General features: G+C 44.0%; 5 protein-coding genes across 9 annotated transcripts in view; 1 reads left to right on the top strand and 4 right to left on the bottom strand.

Moving 5' to 3' along the window:
* Positions 1-486: 486 nt before the first annotated feature.
* LOC108153755 (brachyurin) lies at positions 487-1,873 on the top strand. Its single transcript, XM_017283886.2, has one exon. It carries the CDS (start codon positions 631-633, stop codon positions 1,552-1,554), a length of 924 nt encoding a protein of 307 aa, XP_017139375.1. The 5' UTR covers positions 487-630; the 3' UTR covers positions 1,555-1,873.
* Positions 1,874-3,254: 1,381 nt separating this feature from the next.
* LOC108152895 (adenylate kinase isoenzyme 1-like) lies at positions 3,255-6,985 on the bottom strand. Of its 2 annotated transcripts, XM_017282540.2 has the most exons (5): positions 6,574-6,985; positions 4,480-4,563; positions 4,105-4,227; positions 3,657-4,034; positions 3,255-3,598 (listed from the first exon to the last, which is right to left on the bottom strand). In XM_017282540.2, exons 1-5 carry the CDS (start codon positions 6,574-6,576, stop codon positions 3,500-3,502), a joined length of 687 nt encoding a protein of 228 aa, XP_017138029.1. In that variant the 5' UTR covers positions 6,577-6,985; the 3' UTR covers positions 3,255-3,499. The 2 variants fall into 2 exon arrangements, with proteins under 2 accessions (XP_017138029.1, XP_017138030.1); XM_017282541.2 differs by lacking the exon at positions 4,480-4,563 and having other exon boundaries at positions 6,574-6,979.
* On the bottom strand, positions 6,811-7,834 carry LOC108152896 (adenylate kinase isoenzyme 1-like). The gene is made up of 4 exons (XM_017282543.2): positions 7,737-7,834; positions 7,538-7,657; positions 7,333-7,475; positions 6,811-7,270 (listed from the first exon to the last, which is right to left on the bottom strand). The coding sequence occupies exons 1-4, from the start codon at positions 7,737-7,739 to the stop codon at positions 7,024-7,026; spliced, it is 513 nt and encodes a 170-aa protein (XP_017138032.1). The 5' UTR covers positions 7,740-7,834; the 3' UTR covers positions 6,811-7,023.
* On the bottom strand, positions 7,786-9,724 carry LOC108152894. 4 transcript variants are annotated; one of them, XM_017282536.2, is made up of 5 exons: positions 9,253-9,612; positions 9,085-9,200; positions 8,836-9,023; positions 7,951-8,777; positions 7,786-7,885 (listed from the first exon to the last, which is right to left on the bottom strand). In XM_017282536.2, exons 1-4 carry the CDS (start codon positions 9,324-9,326, stop codon positions 7,989-7,991), a joined length of 1,167 nt encoding a protein of 388 aa, XP_017138025.1. In that variant the 5' UTR covers positions 9,327-9,612; the 3' UTR covers positions 7,786-7,885; positions 7,951-7,988. The 4 variants fall into 4 exon arrangements, with proteins under 4 accessions (XP_017138025.1, XP_017138023.1, XP_017138028.1 ...); XM_017282534.2 differs by having other exon boundaries at positions 7,786-7,863; XM_017282539.2 differs by lacking the exon at positions 7,786-7,885 and adding an exon at positions 9,652-9,724 and having other exon boundaries at positions 7,906-8,777; positions 9,253-9,534.
* A 1,194-nt stretch (positions 9,725-10,918) lies between these two features.
* Positions 10,919-17,539, bottom strand: part of LOC108152148 (palmitoyltransferase app) — a 63,298-nt gene continuing 56,677 nt past the window's right edge. Inside the window, exon 12 of the mRNA XM_017281264.2 lies at positions 10,919-12,871. Within this exon, the coding sequence (XP_017136753.1) occupies positions 11,964-12,871 (908 nt within the window). The 3' untranslated portion in view covers positions 10,919-11,963. The remainder of the gene's footprint in view (positions 12,872-17,539) is intronic.

Here is a 17,539-nt window from a genome sequence, read left to right as displayed (position 1 = left end):
TCTGCAAGTGACGAAATCTTCAAAGTTCAAAGAGCAGATACATATGTGCGATATTTCGGGACTGAACGAAATCGGAGCAACCCAATTTCACTTCCGTTTCCCATTATTTCGGGGGGGAGGCTGGCAGTTCAAAATTTGAACTTTGCTTTCGCGCGCTCACAGCTAGCATTGGCGTAGTATCAGATACATATGTATGCATATATATAAATAAATACATATGTATGTACATATTTATACACAAAGTGTTCGCCTTAAACGAGATTTTACGACCTGTTGGCTGTCATAATAACAAGCTACCGAAGAAGAGTCTCCCAGGCAACGCAGAAGAGAGTGGCTTCAGCGAGCGACACTCGGAGCGACAGAGGCGGAGATATGTATGTACGTATGAGAGTGCCGGGGAGACACGACTGGACTGGGACCAGACAGCAGAAAACCGGCAAAATTATTTCGCTGAGCGACGACGTATAAAATATCACGGCTCCGTCAGAACGGATTTAGATTGAAGCGAACGTCCAAAGCGCGCAGATATACAACGGAAGCACAACCAAGCAAGTGACAAAATTCGATTATTGCGGTTCCAAAAACAATTAGACGAAAGATCAGTGACAAGTGCAACAGAAACGAAGCGACATGGCGGCCAAAACAATGCCTCTGCTCCGTCCCCACACCGTACTGGGCCTCGGCCTGGTCCTGCTCCTCATGTGGGAGCCAGCGCCCAGCACGGGCTATGCCATCGGGCAGTCGAAGTTCGGAAAGATCGAAAAGTTCCCCTACCAAGTGATGCTGATAGGAAAGCAGCTGTGGCGCAAGCGCATCCTGTGCGGCGGCACATTGCTGGACAGGCGCTGGATACTCACTGCCGGCCACTGCACCATGGGAGTGACCCACTACGACGTGTACCTGGGCACAAAGAGCGTCGAGGACACGGAACAGTTGGGAGGACTGGTGATCCGTTCAAACAAATTCATTGTCCACGAGCAATTCAATCCGGAGACGGCTGCAAATGACATCGCCCTGGTCAAGCTGCCAATGGATGTGGCCTTCACCTCGCGCATCCAGGCAGCCTCGTTGCCCAGCAGACAGCGGCACGACCAGTACACGGGCATGAGCGTGGTGGCCAGCGGATGGGGCGCCATGGTGGAGATGTCCAACTCGGACTCAATGCAGTACACCGAGCTCAAAGTGATCTCGAACGAGGAGTGCGCACAGGAATACGATGTGGTTACGTCTGGTGTGATGTGCGCCAAGGGCCTGAAAGACGAGACAGTGTGCACGGGCGACTCCGGCGGCCCTCTGGTGCTCAAGAACACCCAGGTCGTCGTGGGCATAACCAGCTTTGGGCCAGCCGATGGCTGCGAGACCAACATTCCCGGAGGCTTCACCAGAGTCACACACTATTTGGACTGGATTGAGAGCAAAACAGGAGGTCTATCACCCCATGCAACACAGCGGGTCCACTCGACTCAGCACTATGTCCGGCCACAGCAGCCGCACCAGCAACAGCATCAGCAACAGCACCACCAGCATCTGTATAGTGATGACAATCTCATTTAGGATCAGTACGTCTAGCCGTGCCTCCTTCGACTGAATCTTTATAGCTTTATTTGAAAAAATTCTCTAATCGTGTGATATATGTCTAAATACTCGTTCAATTGGCTAATGTCTCCATCAAAATTTGTACATTGTTCTTAGTTTTAACTATTTAAACATCTATATTTATTTTATTTTTTAGTTTTAAGTGGCTGAAGTGACAGCTCCAAATGAAAAACAAAACCCCACAGAAATGTGGTCTCCAAACAAAAAGAAAGCATACAAATGCGATGCAAAATATAAAGAAATTGTATATGAAAATAAAAAACCAAAATCCAAACAACAAACAACAATATCAAAAAACCTGCTTAAGCTCTTCTGTCTGTTTAGTCATGCTGATTTTTTTGGAATTGGAATTCCCGAATTCGGAGATCGCGTCCAGCGATAATCGTCCGATAAAAACTTTTACGTCGCCATGTGATAATTTCTGATCAGTTAACTGTTTCGCCTCTCTATACCAACGGCTATAGGTATCTGTATCTTTCTTCTTTCAATGCTGCTGCTGCCTTTTACATAATTCACAAAACGAACAATTATGAGGCATGCTGCCAAATGCTGCCAATGCTGCCTGTCGCCAACCACTTCGTTTACATAAATTTCTATGTTGACTTTACGCTCGAGTCGATCGCCAAGAACACGAACTCGAAGCCCACTCCAGTTCGGAGGGGAGCACTCCACATGATGACGCTCGACTGCTCCACATGGTATTTAGTTCCGTGATAAAGACAGATGATTCGGTTTCTACCAGTTTCGAAGAAAAACAGATACTGCCGATTCTTGATACGATTTTACTATTGGTGTTTGCTGGACTATTGACTTGCCAAAAATTATGTCAGATCTATTTTGCATTTAAGACTACAGACTACAGACTACAGATTCGTGACGCACACTTTCGTCAGTATACAAATGAAATGTTATAAACAATTGATATCATCTTGATTGAAATACAACCCACTTCTAATTAAACATGCCGCTGGCAACTGCCAGACACGACAGATTCGAATATCGTACACCAAATATCGAGACAAACTCGATCATTTACTCAACGATCTGCATTGCATTTGTGTTTAACGTGTGACTGAAGCAGTTTTTAACTTTAGCGGAATAATCTTTTTTGCGAATCCAGCACTGTTCAGTTCTCCTGTGTCATAAATCTACGGAGACTTAAAAGGGAATACCCTATCCCATAAACTTTCAGTCGAGTCGAGTTGTTTTAAGTACTTTATAGCACCCTTAGTTATTAATCACTCTCACCCTACAAGGTATCATTAGCATCGTTTCACTCCCACCATATTGTTTAGAAACTGAAACTGGTTTAGTGGATAGAATGAAGTTGTACTTTTTAATTCTTAACATTTAAGCACGTGGCTCTCACACTCGAATTCAAGGCGAATTTGTTTCGAATGTTTTCCTTTCGAACAACCTGTGCCCTTGGTGCTCTCAGTTAAGGCTTATAAATATTTAATCAGAGTCTAGCTCACGGAAAGCGACTAACATTCGTGGAAAGGAATACTGTTTGTAATGCGTCCATTAATTAACAATATATGTTCTCAAATTTCAATTATGAATTGAGTTTCTAGCAGACCTGACCTGATGAACATCGAACGACAAGGTAAATTCATTTTTAAACTATCTTTTTCGGCATGTAAATCATAGACTTACTCTTGAATTTATGGGTAAATTTATTTAGAGCATTAGATCAACCATTTCTTGCATGAGATTATGTGTTGTAGGCCCACTTAATGGGATAATATGACATTCATTTAAAAACTAATAAATTTTGTGTTTCGCTTTCATTTGTGCAAATTTTTGAGATTTCTTCGAGTTTAGCGTTAAAAAGTGCGTATAAATTTTTGGCTGTATTGCTAACTTTGGTACTGTTTCTTAATAAGAGCTCTCTACTAGCCTACTAGCAATGTGCGGCTAGTTTCGCCTTCTTCTTCAGCACACAATCGATGGCCTGAACAACCTCCTGGAAGATGTCATCGACATCACGCTCGGCATTGATCTGTGGATAGGCGAAAGTTATTCAATAAAAGTTTATGCAAGTTTACTTTAGAACTTGCCGTCAAGGTTTTGTCTGCGTATAGTTCCAGAATGGCGCTTGTATTCTGCTTGAAAGTCTGCAGACGCGCCCTAATGGTTTCCTCATTGTCATCGGATCTTTTCACAGCTGCGGCAGCGGCACGCGCCAATATACGCTTCAGCATGGTGTCTTCAGAGCAATCGAAGTACAAGGCCAGATCGGCGGGACCAATACGCTCCTCAAAGGCCACGCCCTGGGTCTTCTCACGTGGATATCCATCGATGAGGAAGCCCTTCGAGCTACCCTTGGCACGGTTCACAGCATCGTTCAGCAGCGAAAGGACCTCCTCGTTGGACACCAAGCCGCCACTGCTCATGACGGCCTGCAGCTGACGACCCTTGTCCGATCCTGAAGCCACCTGAATATGTAAGTTCGCAATTAGATTTCACAAGTACGCAATACAATGGCAGTGTTTCGAGCAAAATTACCTCGATGCGCAATAAGTCTCCACTGCTCAGATGTGTGAATCCATATTTCTCCACAATCTTAGCACACTGAGTGCCTTTGCCGCAGCCGGGACCGCCCAATATCCAGATGATGGGGATTTCAGCCTGCAAAATGGGATGCAGGTTAGACGGTTAGATGCACAACATACAGACTCGAGTAACATCTACAATTAGCTTAGTTAGTGTTTACTTAGACGCAAGCTTAGTTCAGTTAGGGCGGACGGGGGTCTTAAAAGGTTGGTCTTGAAGCGGCGGCCACACAGTATACATACATACATATGTACATGCCATACATCAAATAAACCAAGTAGAAGATTGCTTTGCCCGTCGGTCTGATCTGTGACTGGGGCTACTTACAGCGGCTTGTGCCTTACGGAGCTCCTCTGCTTTGAGCTTCTCCTGGGCCTCCTTCTTCATGGCCATTTGGTGACACATAAATAACTACACAATCGAGACAGTTGTTGGGGATGGTTAGATATCTCAATGTTTCAGTGTTATTGAACTATATCTGAGATGTTTTCGGTTTTGTTAATATGTAGTTATTAGTATTCTGGGCACTTTGCCAACAGCAAATTTACCTCAAATGTTTGCCGACAATAAACTTCCTAGCTATATAAACAGACATACCACCAGGCATAACATTGCATACATATGCATCCCATGAATACCCATTTCTATATACGAGCACGAGCGCGAGAACTAATAAATTTTACATTCCCACATGGCATTGATCTTGAGGAAAAGGCACTGAGTACAAGGGGCCTAACTAGTACAAGGGGCACAGAGCGCAGGGCTCCCCGTTCCCAGCCATCCATGGAATAGCACGTCGGAGATCTCGTTCAGAGCAATTGGCACCTCTCTCTCCAGCGCCAACAAATTGTATTTATGATGGTTTGATTTCAACGAGAAAATCACAATTACTGTAAACAATTGAATCGCTTTTGTTGGCGGCTCGTGACTCCATTGCGTGTGTAGGTGGCGAAGAGATCTGCGGTTTCCCTTATACACTGCCCGTGGATGTGGATCGGATCCCCCGCTGACATTCGCCTGTTCCGCATTGTCGCACCCCAGCGAAAACTTGGCGAAAGGGGAAAATCACCAGACAAACAAAGTGAATGAATTCTGGCAGCTTTGATAATGAGCAGGTTGTTCTGTAGCACCTTTGGTGGTTGTTTTTCGGAGCATACATTTTCTTATTTTGTTTTCTTGTTTTCGTATTCTTTTTTGCTCTGATCTCTTGGCTTTTCATTTAGCACATTTTCTACGCATCTTAATTGTTGCGTGTGAAAATTTATGATTCTCAATCGGATTTACGTAATTTCGTTATATTTTTAGTAGTTCAGTGACTTTCCAATGTCATTCTCAAGGATCCGTCACTAGGGCGTTCCGTGTCCAGCGCTAATACATATTTCAACACTGACCTCTAAAACACTTGTTCATTACGTATGAACAGTTGTTAGAGCTCCCACTCCCGCTCCCGCCTCCGCCCCCGCCACCGCCTTGAAACTGTCAAATATAACCAAACCATTATTAAAGTTAGAACACACATGCGCTCTGGGCAAACGGAACTGCAAAACTATCCAGCTGGTGGAGAGGAATTTTTTGGGAGGCCAGCTTTTGCTCTTTCGATCCCAAGATTGCTGTTGGCTTTATTGTAATTAATTTAATCATTCCATCCGTCGCGACTGAATCAAAACCGGCATGACTGTCTAGTTCGGGTAGCGTCAATAAACACATTTAACTGCTCTGGCGACGATGCTGGGGACTGGGGACTGGGGACTGGCCATTGGGCACTGGAGACATGCTAATGAATCAAGCCCCGCCAGAAATTCCTGAGTATCGGGCAACTGGTCATAAATATATGCAAATTTATCGGAATTTGACGTCAAAATTCACTGTGTTTGGAATGTGAAATTTCGGCTTTTTACCGCGATCGATCGGGCCATTTGAGTTGCTAATTTGTTGGTTGTTTGTGTTTTTTTGTTTGTGTTTGGGGGGATTTCACAGGCACGTAATCGTCGCTATTAGCCGAGTCTCTATTTATACCAGATCATCAGCGAACAGCTGCTGCTGCTGCTGGAGCTGGACCTGGGAGCTTCTAAGCTGCGAGTAGAAAACACATCGCATCGGATGCCGAATATGTGTAAGAGTACGTGTGCTCCCGGTGGCAATTGCAACGACTAGACTGGCAAGGTCAAGTGCACAAGCGCAAGTGTCGTGGAAGTGGCTCAAGGTCGAGTCGTATATGCAATCCCTAAACTCTCGCTCTCGCTGCTCGACCGCGGGGGGAAGTAGTGAAATTCCGAAAGAGAAATTTAACTCAAAGCGAAACCGATATAAGTGGCATACAAATAAAAATAAATCAGAGCACAGTAAAAAAAAAAACCCAAACAAATGTGCGGGGGATACGAGAGTACGAGTACAGTCACACGAGCACACTCTCTCACTCACCATTGTGATGTATACGAGATATATACGTCGCTTCTGAGGGACTTTCGTTGAACAAATCGCGAACTTTTCGGTAGTTTAGGAGCGGCGCCGATGTCTGACGTTCTTGGCTAGCCTTGTTCCTTGTGGTCGTAGTTGATTTCCTCAGCGCCGTTATTCGATTTCTCCGCCCGACGATTTTCCACCACCCTCACTCGGTGCAGCGTATGTTGCGAGTGACTGAATGAAAAGGCTTTCGGCTAACGGTTTCAGTACGCGTAGACGAGCGCACCGCTCAAGCAAGCTTTTGATGTGAGCTTTTCGTGCTCCGTGTGCTTTCTGCTGTAGCTATGCCGTTCAAGCAGACGTGCTAAATTTGTATTTGTTTGGATTGGATTGGATTTGATTTGATTTGATTGTCTATGGTGTCTATGGTGCTGTATTTGTTTTCTAAGGAACTTGAAGTTTGAGGCTCTAGCGTCCGATTGAGATTTGGGGTCCTCGGTTCTTGGCCAGTGTCTCGAAATTGGGAACTAGGTCCTCGAACACTTCCTTGGCATCACGCTCGGCATTGATTTGCATCGTTATGTTGGCATATTTCTGAAGTACTGCCTTGGAGTCTTTTTTATTGGTATCCCCTTGGACATCCAACGCAATTACCATTGTAGGCGGCCCAAGACGTTCTTCCAATATCTTGGCTTCGGCTTCGTTGTGTGGATATCTAAAAAAATGTGATATATATGTATGAAGTTATATTTCCTTATATGGATTCTCATATCTTACCCATCGATTAAATAGCCCTTGACCCCGCCACGTTGTCCCATGATTTGCTTCTCCACCAGCGGCACTATATCGGCCAAGGGTACTTCTTTGCCATCCTTGCGTATTGCCTCGAACTTTTTGCCATCTGCACTCTTAGCCTCGATCTGGTTGAAATAGAGATGTCTCAACTAGTATTGCAATTGCGATTGCAATTGGTTTGTCTCACCTCTTTGTCCACTATGGCGTTGGGATCGATGTGCGTGAAGCCATACTTCTCCACAATTTTTTGAACTTGGACGTCTTTGCCGCTGTTCGCGCCGCCCATTATCCAAACTATTGGGGCATTCTGAAATGACTCACATTACAGACAGATTAGTGGCCAGTAGCTCACCTCTCCTCCCCTCCCCTCCTCGCGATAAACTTACCATTTTCGGGAGTAAATTTTGTTGAAATTAAAAAGCCAAACAGTATATGTACATTCAAATAAATGAATTTTTGTGGAATGTTTTGACAATGTTTGACTAGGCATGTGTTGTCGGAACTTCTCCCTGTCTGCACAAAAAGTGATTGCTAACTACAATAAATTACGTGCAATTGGCCGTTTTGAGGCGCATATAAATGAACAATAATTAAACGTACAATTTATTGAGGTAGCACATCCGCAGAGTCCGACATCATCAACTAATAAAGTACAAGAACGCCTGTATCTGTTTCGATTCGCTAACCGACACGACGAGCAGTGGCGCTGTATGGAGCTGTTGACGCTGGCACTGGGCAATCTCACTGTGTGTCGGAAACGGCGCATCGGGCGCGAGAATCATCACGTTGAAGATGGGCGTTTTGGGAGTACGCTTTTTGAAGCCTCCATTATGAAGATGCAAGTCAAACGATATACTGAAGGAAGGTGGAGTTGTTTGATCATCGGTTGGGTAATCGTTGCTTTTAAGCTGCACAAAGTCGAATTTTTTAAATACATTTTCGAATCTCGCAAATGTCGCTTCTGTCTTTGGAAGGTCTACAAGGCTCTTTCTTGTTGATAGGCATGCTTTCTTGCTGCCAGGATAGTCCCTAGACGCTGCATTTGCTTTTCGCTTTCGTGTGTCAAATTTGAAATCGATCCTCTCTTCGCTATTCTCATTCTGCTCGGTACTTGGCCACATGATTAACTGTTTGACGTCTTCCATACTCTTCTCTACAGGTGCATAGAGCGGTGAAGCTTTGATATGTGCAGCTGTTGGAATATGCCCAACCTTCTCCTCCAGCAGAGCCCAGATGCAATCTGCTCTGGTCACTGTTTCTGCTGTTGGCTGATGGCGCTTATGCCTAACCACTATGTAACCAGCACGAGACAATGCTGAATAAACTAAGTAATTGTGGTACTTTTCACTCTCCAGTTCTCCAAGCAATAAGACGTAGGCCTGTTCCACGGAAACAGTCACATCATGGTACTCCAGCTGCAGGCGACCCTGGAATCGGTTGCCATGTTAATAAAAATCGATACGGACCGGTTGCGGATTTACCCACCAACTCCAGAAGAAACAAGGCCTCGTAGTATTCCAAATAGAGTTTACCATGCACGCTGTATCCGAAGCACCCGAATTTTCCATCCTTACGCAGTATTTCCGCTGCTTGTTGTTCCTCATCCCAAGAGGCCAGAGCTCTCCCTCCGAGTCGTTCTATGCGTGGCACTGACAATTGAGCTCGCAGATTAGCTGAAGTAGAATAAACATTATATTTAATTGATGTACATCAGTCATCAATCCTACAACTTACAAAGAGCCGTGGTAATTTCCTCGAGCTCAGCTGCACTTCCCTCATTCTGTGTGCGCTTCAGGCCACCGCATGTGGCTTCGATCTCCAAATGGCGGTGCGTAACAAGTTGCTCGGCACTGAAATTTAACGAATTTAGTTAACGCCTTAAAGATTTCATTCATTATTTACCTTAAAAACGTGTTTTTTGGGTTAATTTCAACAAATTTTGCATCGAAATCAAGGGTCCCGCTCATTTTGCACATGAACGCAAAATGAACGTTTTAGGAACACAATTAGTCAGATGAACAGGAGAGAAAGATTCACTTGGTCACGTTAACTCTTTTGGAGTAGGCGTAGGTCCAGAAGAGCAGCCGAGTCCTCGATCTGCTACACATTGGAGATTTGGTCGTCTGGTAGATGCGCCTTTAGCACAGCCTCTCTGTTTCTTTTCCAATGCAAGGTCTATATGCCCTACATGCATGTGTCAGTGAGTGAGCGAAACAGCGAGTAGAGAAAGAAACAAAAAGAATAAATTCAAAATTTCAAGAAATTTAAAATTTTTTCTACCGAAATCAGCTGATTTTTTACCATTTATCGATATCAGCTGAGAAAATTTATCTTATCGACCCTCAGAAATATACTGTCCCATTTTCAAAGAAATACCGTAAATACTAGTCGTTCCTATTGCTCAATTTTTATATTCCGTTGAATAATGCTGACTTACTAAAACTTTCGGCCCTGCTCACATAGTTTTAGCCCTTTTATGAATAAATTTTCAACAAAATTAATTACTTTTAAGTACTCCCATTTATTTTATTTAAGCAAAAAAGTTCAACAAAAAAATAGTAGCAATGTTGTCACGTCAATGTTGCTAGTATTTTCAGACTTGTTGCTTTTCAACCGGAGTATGGCAATTTGTATACCCTATTTCGTTAATATATGATGATACTGTTTTCTAAGCTGTTTTAAAACGTAATTAATAAGGATCCTTTCTCAGATTTGATATGTTTTAAACATCACTGTAAGAAGACAATAAGCTGTAAAATATCGTTGAAATAGCTTTAAAACAGAGACTGACTAGTTTCTGCCTTCAGTAGAGCTAGGGATGACTAACATTTCCTCAATTCTATATCCTTTTTTCCAGGGTATGCAGAATGCTAGTTTCGTGTCGTTAGGCCATCGATACTATCGACTGGATAATCGGTAGAGCTGCGCACCAAAGCGGAATTGTTTGAAAGTGACAAGAATTTATATGCAATCTGGAATAGATAATGCACGGAAGTACGATTTGAGAGAGCGAAAATTTAATAAACCTGCGTATGGAAATTTCTTTACCCTATGTTGATTAAATTGATCAAATATACCGTAATATACCGTTATACCTTGAATATACCTTTACCTATAAGTGTGGTACATTAACGATAATCTTCAACTTTAAATGGTCCAAATGGTGGATCGTTGTTGAAGCAGACCGATCAAAATCAGAGATCAAAATAAGAACAAATCTTTATAGCTCAAACAAGCTAAGTGTTATGCTAGGTGAAGAATTATCTTCCCTAAAATGGCAGCACTAATGCGATGTTTATCTCTAACGATAGTTCACATCATCAAACTCAAGAGAGTTGGCAGGGCGGGCCATTTTAAGCTTGACGTCAAGCTTAACGCATTTTTAAAATTTGAACTTCAAGCTTCAACAACTTCAAATAATAAATGGTAATGTAATGATTTCCAGAGAATCGTTAATCTCAAATGAACTTATTGGTATTTAAATATGGATGATTATGGATCACGCACGATTACTTAAATTTAAATTTACCTGCCCCCAGTCCGACCCAATGAAATAACACATTTGGTGTTCTCTATTTATAAATTTTTATTCTTTGTATAATTGTAGTTTTGTTAGTTTCGCATAACATACGCTTAACATTTTTGCCCTCTCATGCATTGGAGCTGTCGAACTCTCGAACTCGATTTAATTTGTCATATAACATTTTACACCTTGAAAATACACTTAATGGTAACTTTATGAACATTTAATACACCACATTGTTGCTTTTAACTCTTATGCTGTTAACATTTGCTCCTGCCCGTTCTTTCTATATTTTCACGTAACTTAACTTCACGTACATATGTATGTATATTGCAGGATAGTATTCTTGTTGGGGTTTTTATTGTTCGCCCTCCTCCCACTATCGCAACTAGCATTAAACTCTGAACAACGATGCGGACTCGTTTGGGTCGCTGTAAAAACTTAAATATACAAATGATACTCGCACACTATAACTAACCATACATGTATGTATAACTTTATCTTTATCCGCGTACGTACTTATAATTGATTTATATGTTTGCGTCGTGTATTGGTATTGTATAAACAGTTTCTCCCCATATAGTATTGGTTTCTTCTCTTCTCTTTTCTTTTCATTTCTTTACTTTTCTTTGTTTTTCTCATTAATGCCATTGAATTGTTAACATTGTTCACCACATTTTGTGTTGCTATACATACATACATACATATGTATACATAGTATATGTGTAAATGCTTAGTTATACCATATATGTACGTATAATATATGTATGTGTATAAATGTACATATATCTGTTTCGAATGCGTAACGCGTTAAGGTAATATTTTAGCTGCCTGCTGATAGGTTTATCTTCTCTCATTCATACATTAATACATACATACATATATATCTCGTGTTGCCCCTCGACCCATCCACCACAGCACACAAATGGAAAGTGGCAAATGTTAAAATGATAAAATGAAAACCCCGACAGGCACGTTTAATGGAACATTAGTAATACTCGACAGACCCAAAAACTGATTATATCTATCTATTGTACACCTATGTACAGGGCACAGGGCACAGAGCATAGGGCATAGGGCAAGGATTGGCTCAGACTATGTTCACGTTGGAACCACTGGCTGTCGGCTTGTTCGACTTCACCAGGCAAGACTGCGAGTTGTTGCCCATGCTGGAGCCGTCGAGACTGTCCAGGTCCAGCGCCGTGTCGATCATCGTGGTGTCGTGAAGCATGCGCAGCCGATCTGCTGACTTGGCCTGCTCCGCCCCGTCGCCGATCGACTTGCGCTGCGAGTGAGCGGCCACAAAGGAGGCACTCACTGGATCGTCCAGATCGAGGTCGTCGCTCAAGAGCGTCGAGGACAGCACAGTGGTGGCCTGAAGCTGCTCTCGCTGATGCTGCTGGGCCCGCTCGTCTATGATGTTCGAGTAGACGTGCAGGGCGGCATCTGGGGGCGCTGCGTTGGAGGCACTCGCCACGTGCGGCACATTGCTGTACATGTTCTCCGTCTTGGAGGCCGAGCTGGCCAGCGCATGGTCACCGCCCATGGCGACAGCCAACAATGCAGCACCAGCCGAAGGCTTGAAGACATCGGTGGAGCCCGTTGCCGTGCCACCAGCTGCCTCCGCTCCTGCCTGCCCTTCAGCCAGGGCGGAGTTGACCAGTGCCGCCTCAAAGTCCGCGTCGAAGAGATTGCTGTAGCTACCGCTGCGGTTCCGCAGACCCCGCGCTTTATTGGTGGCAATGGCAGCCACTGCAGCCACCACCTCCGGACTGCCGACGACCACAACCTCGGCGTCGTCCAGCTCGTCCTCACTGCTGGCGGTGACCAGCTGATTCTCGTAGCTGACCGTGGCTCCGTTCGAGAGCTGCCGCTGCTTGTGGTGCCGGTGGCGGAACTGGCGCGCCTGGGTGGCCGTCTGCTGCGTGTACGCCGGAATGTCCATCTGGGCTAGGGGAATCTCGTTGTCCACCAGCTGAGCTAGACTATTGGAATTACCTGCGGACGAGACAGAGGGCAGAGGTGACAGCGGTGTGGCTGATTAGTGAACAGTGCAGTCTCAATATTTCCGAATGTTTAGATCGTATAATCAATGCATGTAAATTATTCAAATGCTCATTACAACAAATTTGCCAACTAATTTAAAATTCGAATTTCAATTTTGAGCACTTTTTGCTAGTGGTTTTTGTGTGTCTTTTATTTGTGTGGCGTTGATGGTTGGGTTTGGATTTGGATTTGGGTTTTGGTTGGTTTTGGGTTGGTTTTGGGTTGGTTTTGGTTTGCTTTTGATTGGTTTTGGTGGAGTGGTTTTTTCTTTTATTTTTGTGTTGTGTTGTATTGTGGTTTTTGGCTGTGGGAAAAACAAAACTCTCTAAAAATGCAAATAATCATAAATGCTGAAAAGGCGGCAATTAAAATCGTAATTCGTAATTCAATTAAAACGGTTTGTCTGTTCAAATTAACATATAGTACATGTGTAATTGAATGGGCGGGCATGTGTCCATGTCCATGCCCAATGCCCAGTCCCCATTCCATTCCTTTCCATTCGGAGGCGTCGCCGGAAGGCAGGAATGCGGCGGGGCAGGGATAATCAACTTGGTTGGAAATACATATGTATGTATGTATGTGTGTGTGTACGAGTGTGTATGCATGTTTGTATATCGATTGATAAGCCCTTAACCAATAAACAACGGAGTACTGTTAAATGTCGCAAAGCATAAACGTGAAATATGCGCTAATTACTCGGATTCAATGGTTAATTCGGTGCCAATTGGAACAATTTAAAGCATGCTTGCAAAATGTCGTGAATACATTTAGTGGTTAGTGGATTTTACAGTAGAACTGATGTGTCGCTTACGAGGTGGCCAATAAAAATGTTCTAAATACTGTGTTTAACTCCAACTTTTTGGGTTGTGTGTTGTATGTGTTTTTATTTGTGTGTTCCACGTGTCTGAGGTTCTGTGTGTACTGATGGATGGATGGATGGATGGTGGTGTTGCCTTCCGTCTGTCAAATGTATGCGTTTGATGGTTTCAACTCAACATGAGAATATATGTATGTATGTATTGGCATGTGGGATGTGTAGAAGCGAGTATGGAGTATACTTTAGCTAGTATTTGCACTGGCCACTGGATACGTATAAGATAAGCAGGGGGTCATGGGGTAAATCAACTCAAATTTAGTATGGATATGGGGGTATATGCGGTGTAGCTAATTCCAAAATGAATGTCTAAAGCGTTATTAATTGTAATTTCGGATATTTGTACATACAATACAACAATAAAATGCTTTTGTTTTTTTTGTTCTTTAGAAATATTGTACTTTGCTTTAGGAGAGAACTCACCCAATTAAGGCTTAAAATGCATTTTTTACTCTAGTCTTAAGCGGCCCTCGACAACTTTCGCTCAATTGCAGTATTTGGTATTTGGTATTTGTTTTTGGTTATATATCGTTATTAGATCGTTAGTTTTTTGTAAAATTGTTCAACAACAAGCAACCAATTTGTATTGGTTGTATTTCCACAGTCAAGTTGAAAGATATAGAAAGAGTTTGACATTAGTGTGCGATAAATCAGGAGAAAACATTGGTAGGTTGGTATGTTGGTAGGTATGTGGATTGGTAGGTTGAATTCAGTTCATGGTACGAGTATATAACGAGAGGCTATAGGCTGTGGATGGACGAGTGCGCGCTTTGCCATTCAAATCAAAACTAAGAAACTTAACGAACGGAACGGAACGGAAGGGAAGTGGAACGAAATGGTATGGATAGCGAGTCAGCGAAACAGCGAGACGACGATAGAGAGACGCGAACTAAAACTCAAGAAGAACGAACTGCTGCGAAGAAGCGCTCCCTTCGTCTGTGCATGTGTGTGTGTGTGTGTGTGGATCTGTGGATCGTGTCTGTGGATCGGTCGAGGTTCCACGTACTTGCTGGAACGTTCAGGAACGTAAGCAGACGACCGTAAGGCCTCATCTACTCGGATCCGTACTTATACTTTAGTTGTGTGTATCTGTGCGGTATCTGTTCACTCGATCCGCCAACATTTCATTCAGATCGATCAGTTTTATTGCCCAACATTTAACCATACATAATGTATATTATATATATATGTATATATAGGTATATAAATCTACTTTTGCATCGTTTAACACTCGCTTCATGCTCCGATTCGGCATGAAATATATATATATACTGTATATATATGTATCTGTCTGTATATATGCATGTGTATACATAACTATCTATAACTTCAATTACCTCGCTAATGCGTCGTACTATGCTTGCAATTAATTATAAAAGGAACTCATAATATTGTTAATGCTCAAGATTTAAAGCTGAGGCGTTCGTTCGCGTTCGTTCGCGCCCGTTCGTGAACCCAGTTCGCTCCGTTCGTGAACCCAGCAGCAGTGACTTCCGGGACATCCGCAGAGCGTGCGGCCTGTCCCCGTTTCTGCCCCCAACAAATGTCAATTACTATTACAACTAGGTATAAATAGATACATATTTCGTTTCAATTTCATGTTCAATTTCATTTTCGATTTCAACACACTCCCATCTCCATCTCCATATTATCTCTATTGCTAATTATTTGCTGCAGTCACTTGGCAATGCTAATGCTAATGCTCCCTTCCCCGATACGAGTATTCAACGTTTAAGTACGAGTATTTCAATATTTGATATTCCATTCGATTCGATTCGATTCGACTCGTTAGCAACAATTTTGGTTGTATTTGGTTTCTGTATTCTGTTTTCAGTATTCTCTGTATTCGACTAGTAGTTAAAAATGACTCCCTTAAAACCGATACATCGTCATAGTACATATATCAAATTCTTATTGAATTCCATACGTTAGTTTACGCTTAACTTTCATTGTAAAAATGAACAAAGTTCTAACAAAATGTTGCTTCGATAAATGGCAGTTATTTTGGCTCATTAAGATTTTTGCTAACTCTTGCATTTAATTTCTATTCTCCAATTGCGTTTAAGTGTTTTCAGTGTATCGTATGTTCGTATGTTGTATGTTCTTCCGCTTTGTGGTGTCTTTCTTCTAGATCTTCTCGTTCGGTTGAAACCTTCAAAATTATTCAAAACTTCAACGAAAGTCCAAGTGACTGCGATCGTTTGGTGGCGTGGCCCTTTGGCCAGGAATCCAGCATGATTCCGAAAACAAAACACAAAACTCAAATCAAAAATCCAAAAACTTAATCTTCTTTCAAGCGAACAAAGTTTAAGTTGAACATGCTTGGTTGGGATGTTGGTTGGTTGTTTGGTTGGTTGGTTGGTTGTTTGGTTGGTTGGTGGCATCACTATTGGAGGTGGCGGCGATGGGACGTAGACCAGGGTGGATATACATACATGGGGGGCGGGGAGACTCCCTCCTGGCCCCTGGCGCCGGTGGGCCCTTGCACCGCGTGCAGAGGAGCACCGGCGTGATTAGCCAGGGAAACAGGTGCTACATAAACGTAAAAGTTTCTATGAACCAACTTTTCATTTCATTCAGGATCGGGGCTGGGGGCTCTACAGCGGAATGCGGATAGCGGATAGCGGATACCGGATACGGAGGTCGGACATGGACAAAATCATAAAATACAATTTAGCAATTTACATACTTCTATATCTACGCATACAACGGGGTGGGGGAAACTCAAGAGCAGGATTTCGGGGCTGCAAACTGAAGACTTTACTCTCCTGCTAGCTTCTAAGCGCGGCATGAGAATGGAAGCCAAATGTGTTATGCCCCATTCAGACTCTTCGAAAGTCCCTAAAGTCTTCTCTCATCAAAGAACGCCAAAGGAGGCCAAAAAAAGAAGCCTGCACAGCCAGAACAAAACTGGGCTTTCTCTAGCAGAGGCCTGGAAGCAGCAGGAAGCGGGCCAAGAGCCTAGGCCTGGGCCTGCGTCTGGTTCTGGTTCTGGTTCTGGTCCTGGTCCTGGTACTGGGGCCTGCCTTATGTACAGCGCCTAACAACCAATTAATGAAGTCCTGGGCGACTTCGAGCACCGCACGGGGCAGGTGGACAACGACAACAGCGGGGGAGCGAGCTGCGTACTATGACGAGTCGCTGCCCGCGGCATCCTCGATAATCGAGTTGAGATCTATGTTGAACGAGTACTCGTAGAGGTTCGAGTAGCGGTCGCGCTCCTTCCACGGCGACCGGTGATTCATATAAAGATTTCGTTTACTAACACGGAAGATCTGGCTGTCCTTGATCGACTGATCGTCGTCGCAGGGTTCACCGCCACCGCCAAAGTCGCACTCTCGAATGGTCAGCCGGTTGGTCGGCGACTTCAGCTCGAACATCACCTCCTGGTGCTTGTAGCGCGACCGCATCGGCAGCGGCTGGTATCCGGCGATGTTCACCTTCTGCGAGTCCACCGACTGCGTCGACTGGCGGCGCATCCCGCGCGCCGACTTCCCGAACGGGAAATTGAACTTGGTGGTGTTGTCGGTGTGGCGTTGCGGGGAGTAGTACTTGAAGTCGCTGGGCGCCGGCGGCTGCGGCGCCGACGTGTGTATGGTCGTCAGCGTGGTGCTGCTGCCTGATACCGCTGCGCTGCCCTGCAGCTGCAGCTGCAGCGTCGACGGGCGTCGCGGGGCCAGTGGCGGCGGCACCGGGGCCAGGGAGGCCGAGGCAGAGCCTGAGGTGGGGGCCGTCGTCGAGGACGA

The sequence above is a fragment of the Drosophila miranda genome, chromosome XR (genome assembly GCF_003369915.1).
Source record: "Drosophila miranda strain MSH22 chromosome XR, D.miranda_PacBio2.1, whole genome shotgun sequence".
NCBI lineage: Eukaryota > Metazoa > Arthropoda > Insecta > Diptera > Drosophilidae > Drosophila > Drosophila miranda.
This window is presented reverse-complemented; position numbering and strand designations above follow the sequence as displayed.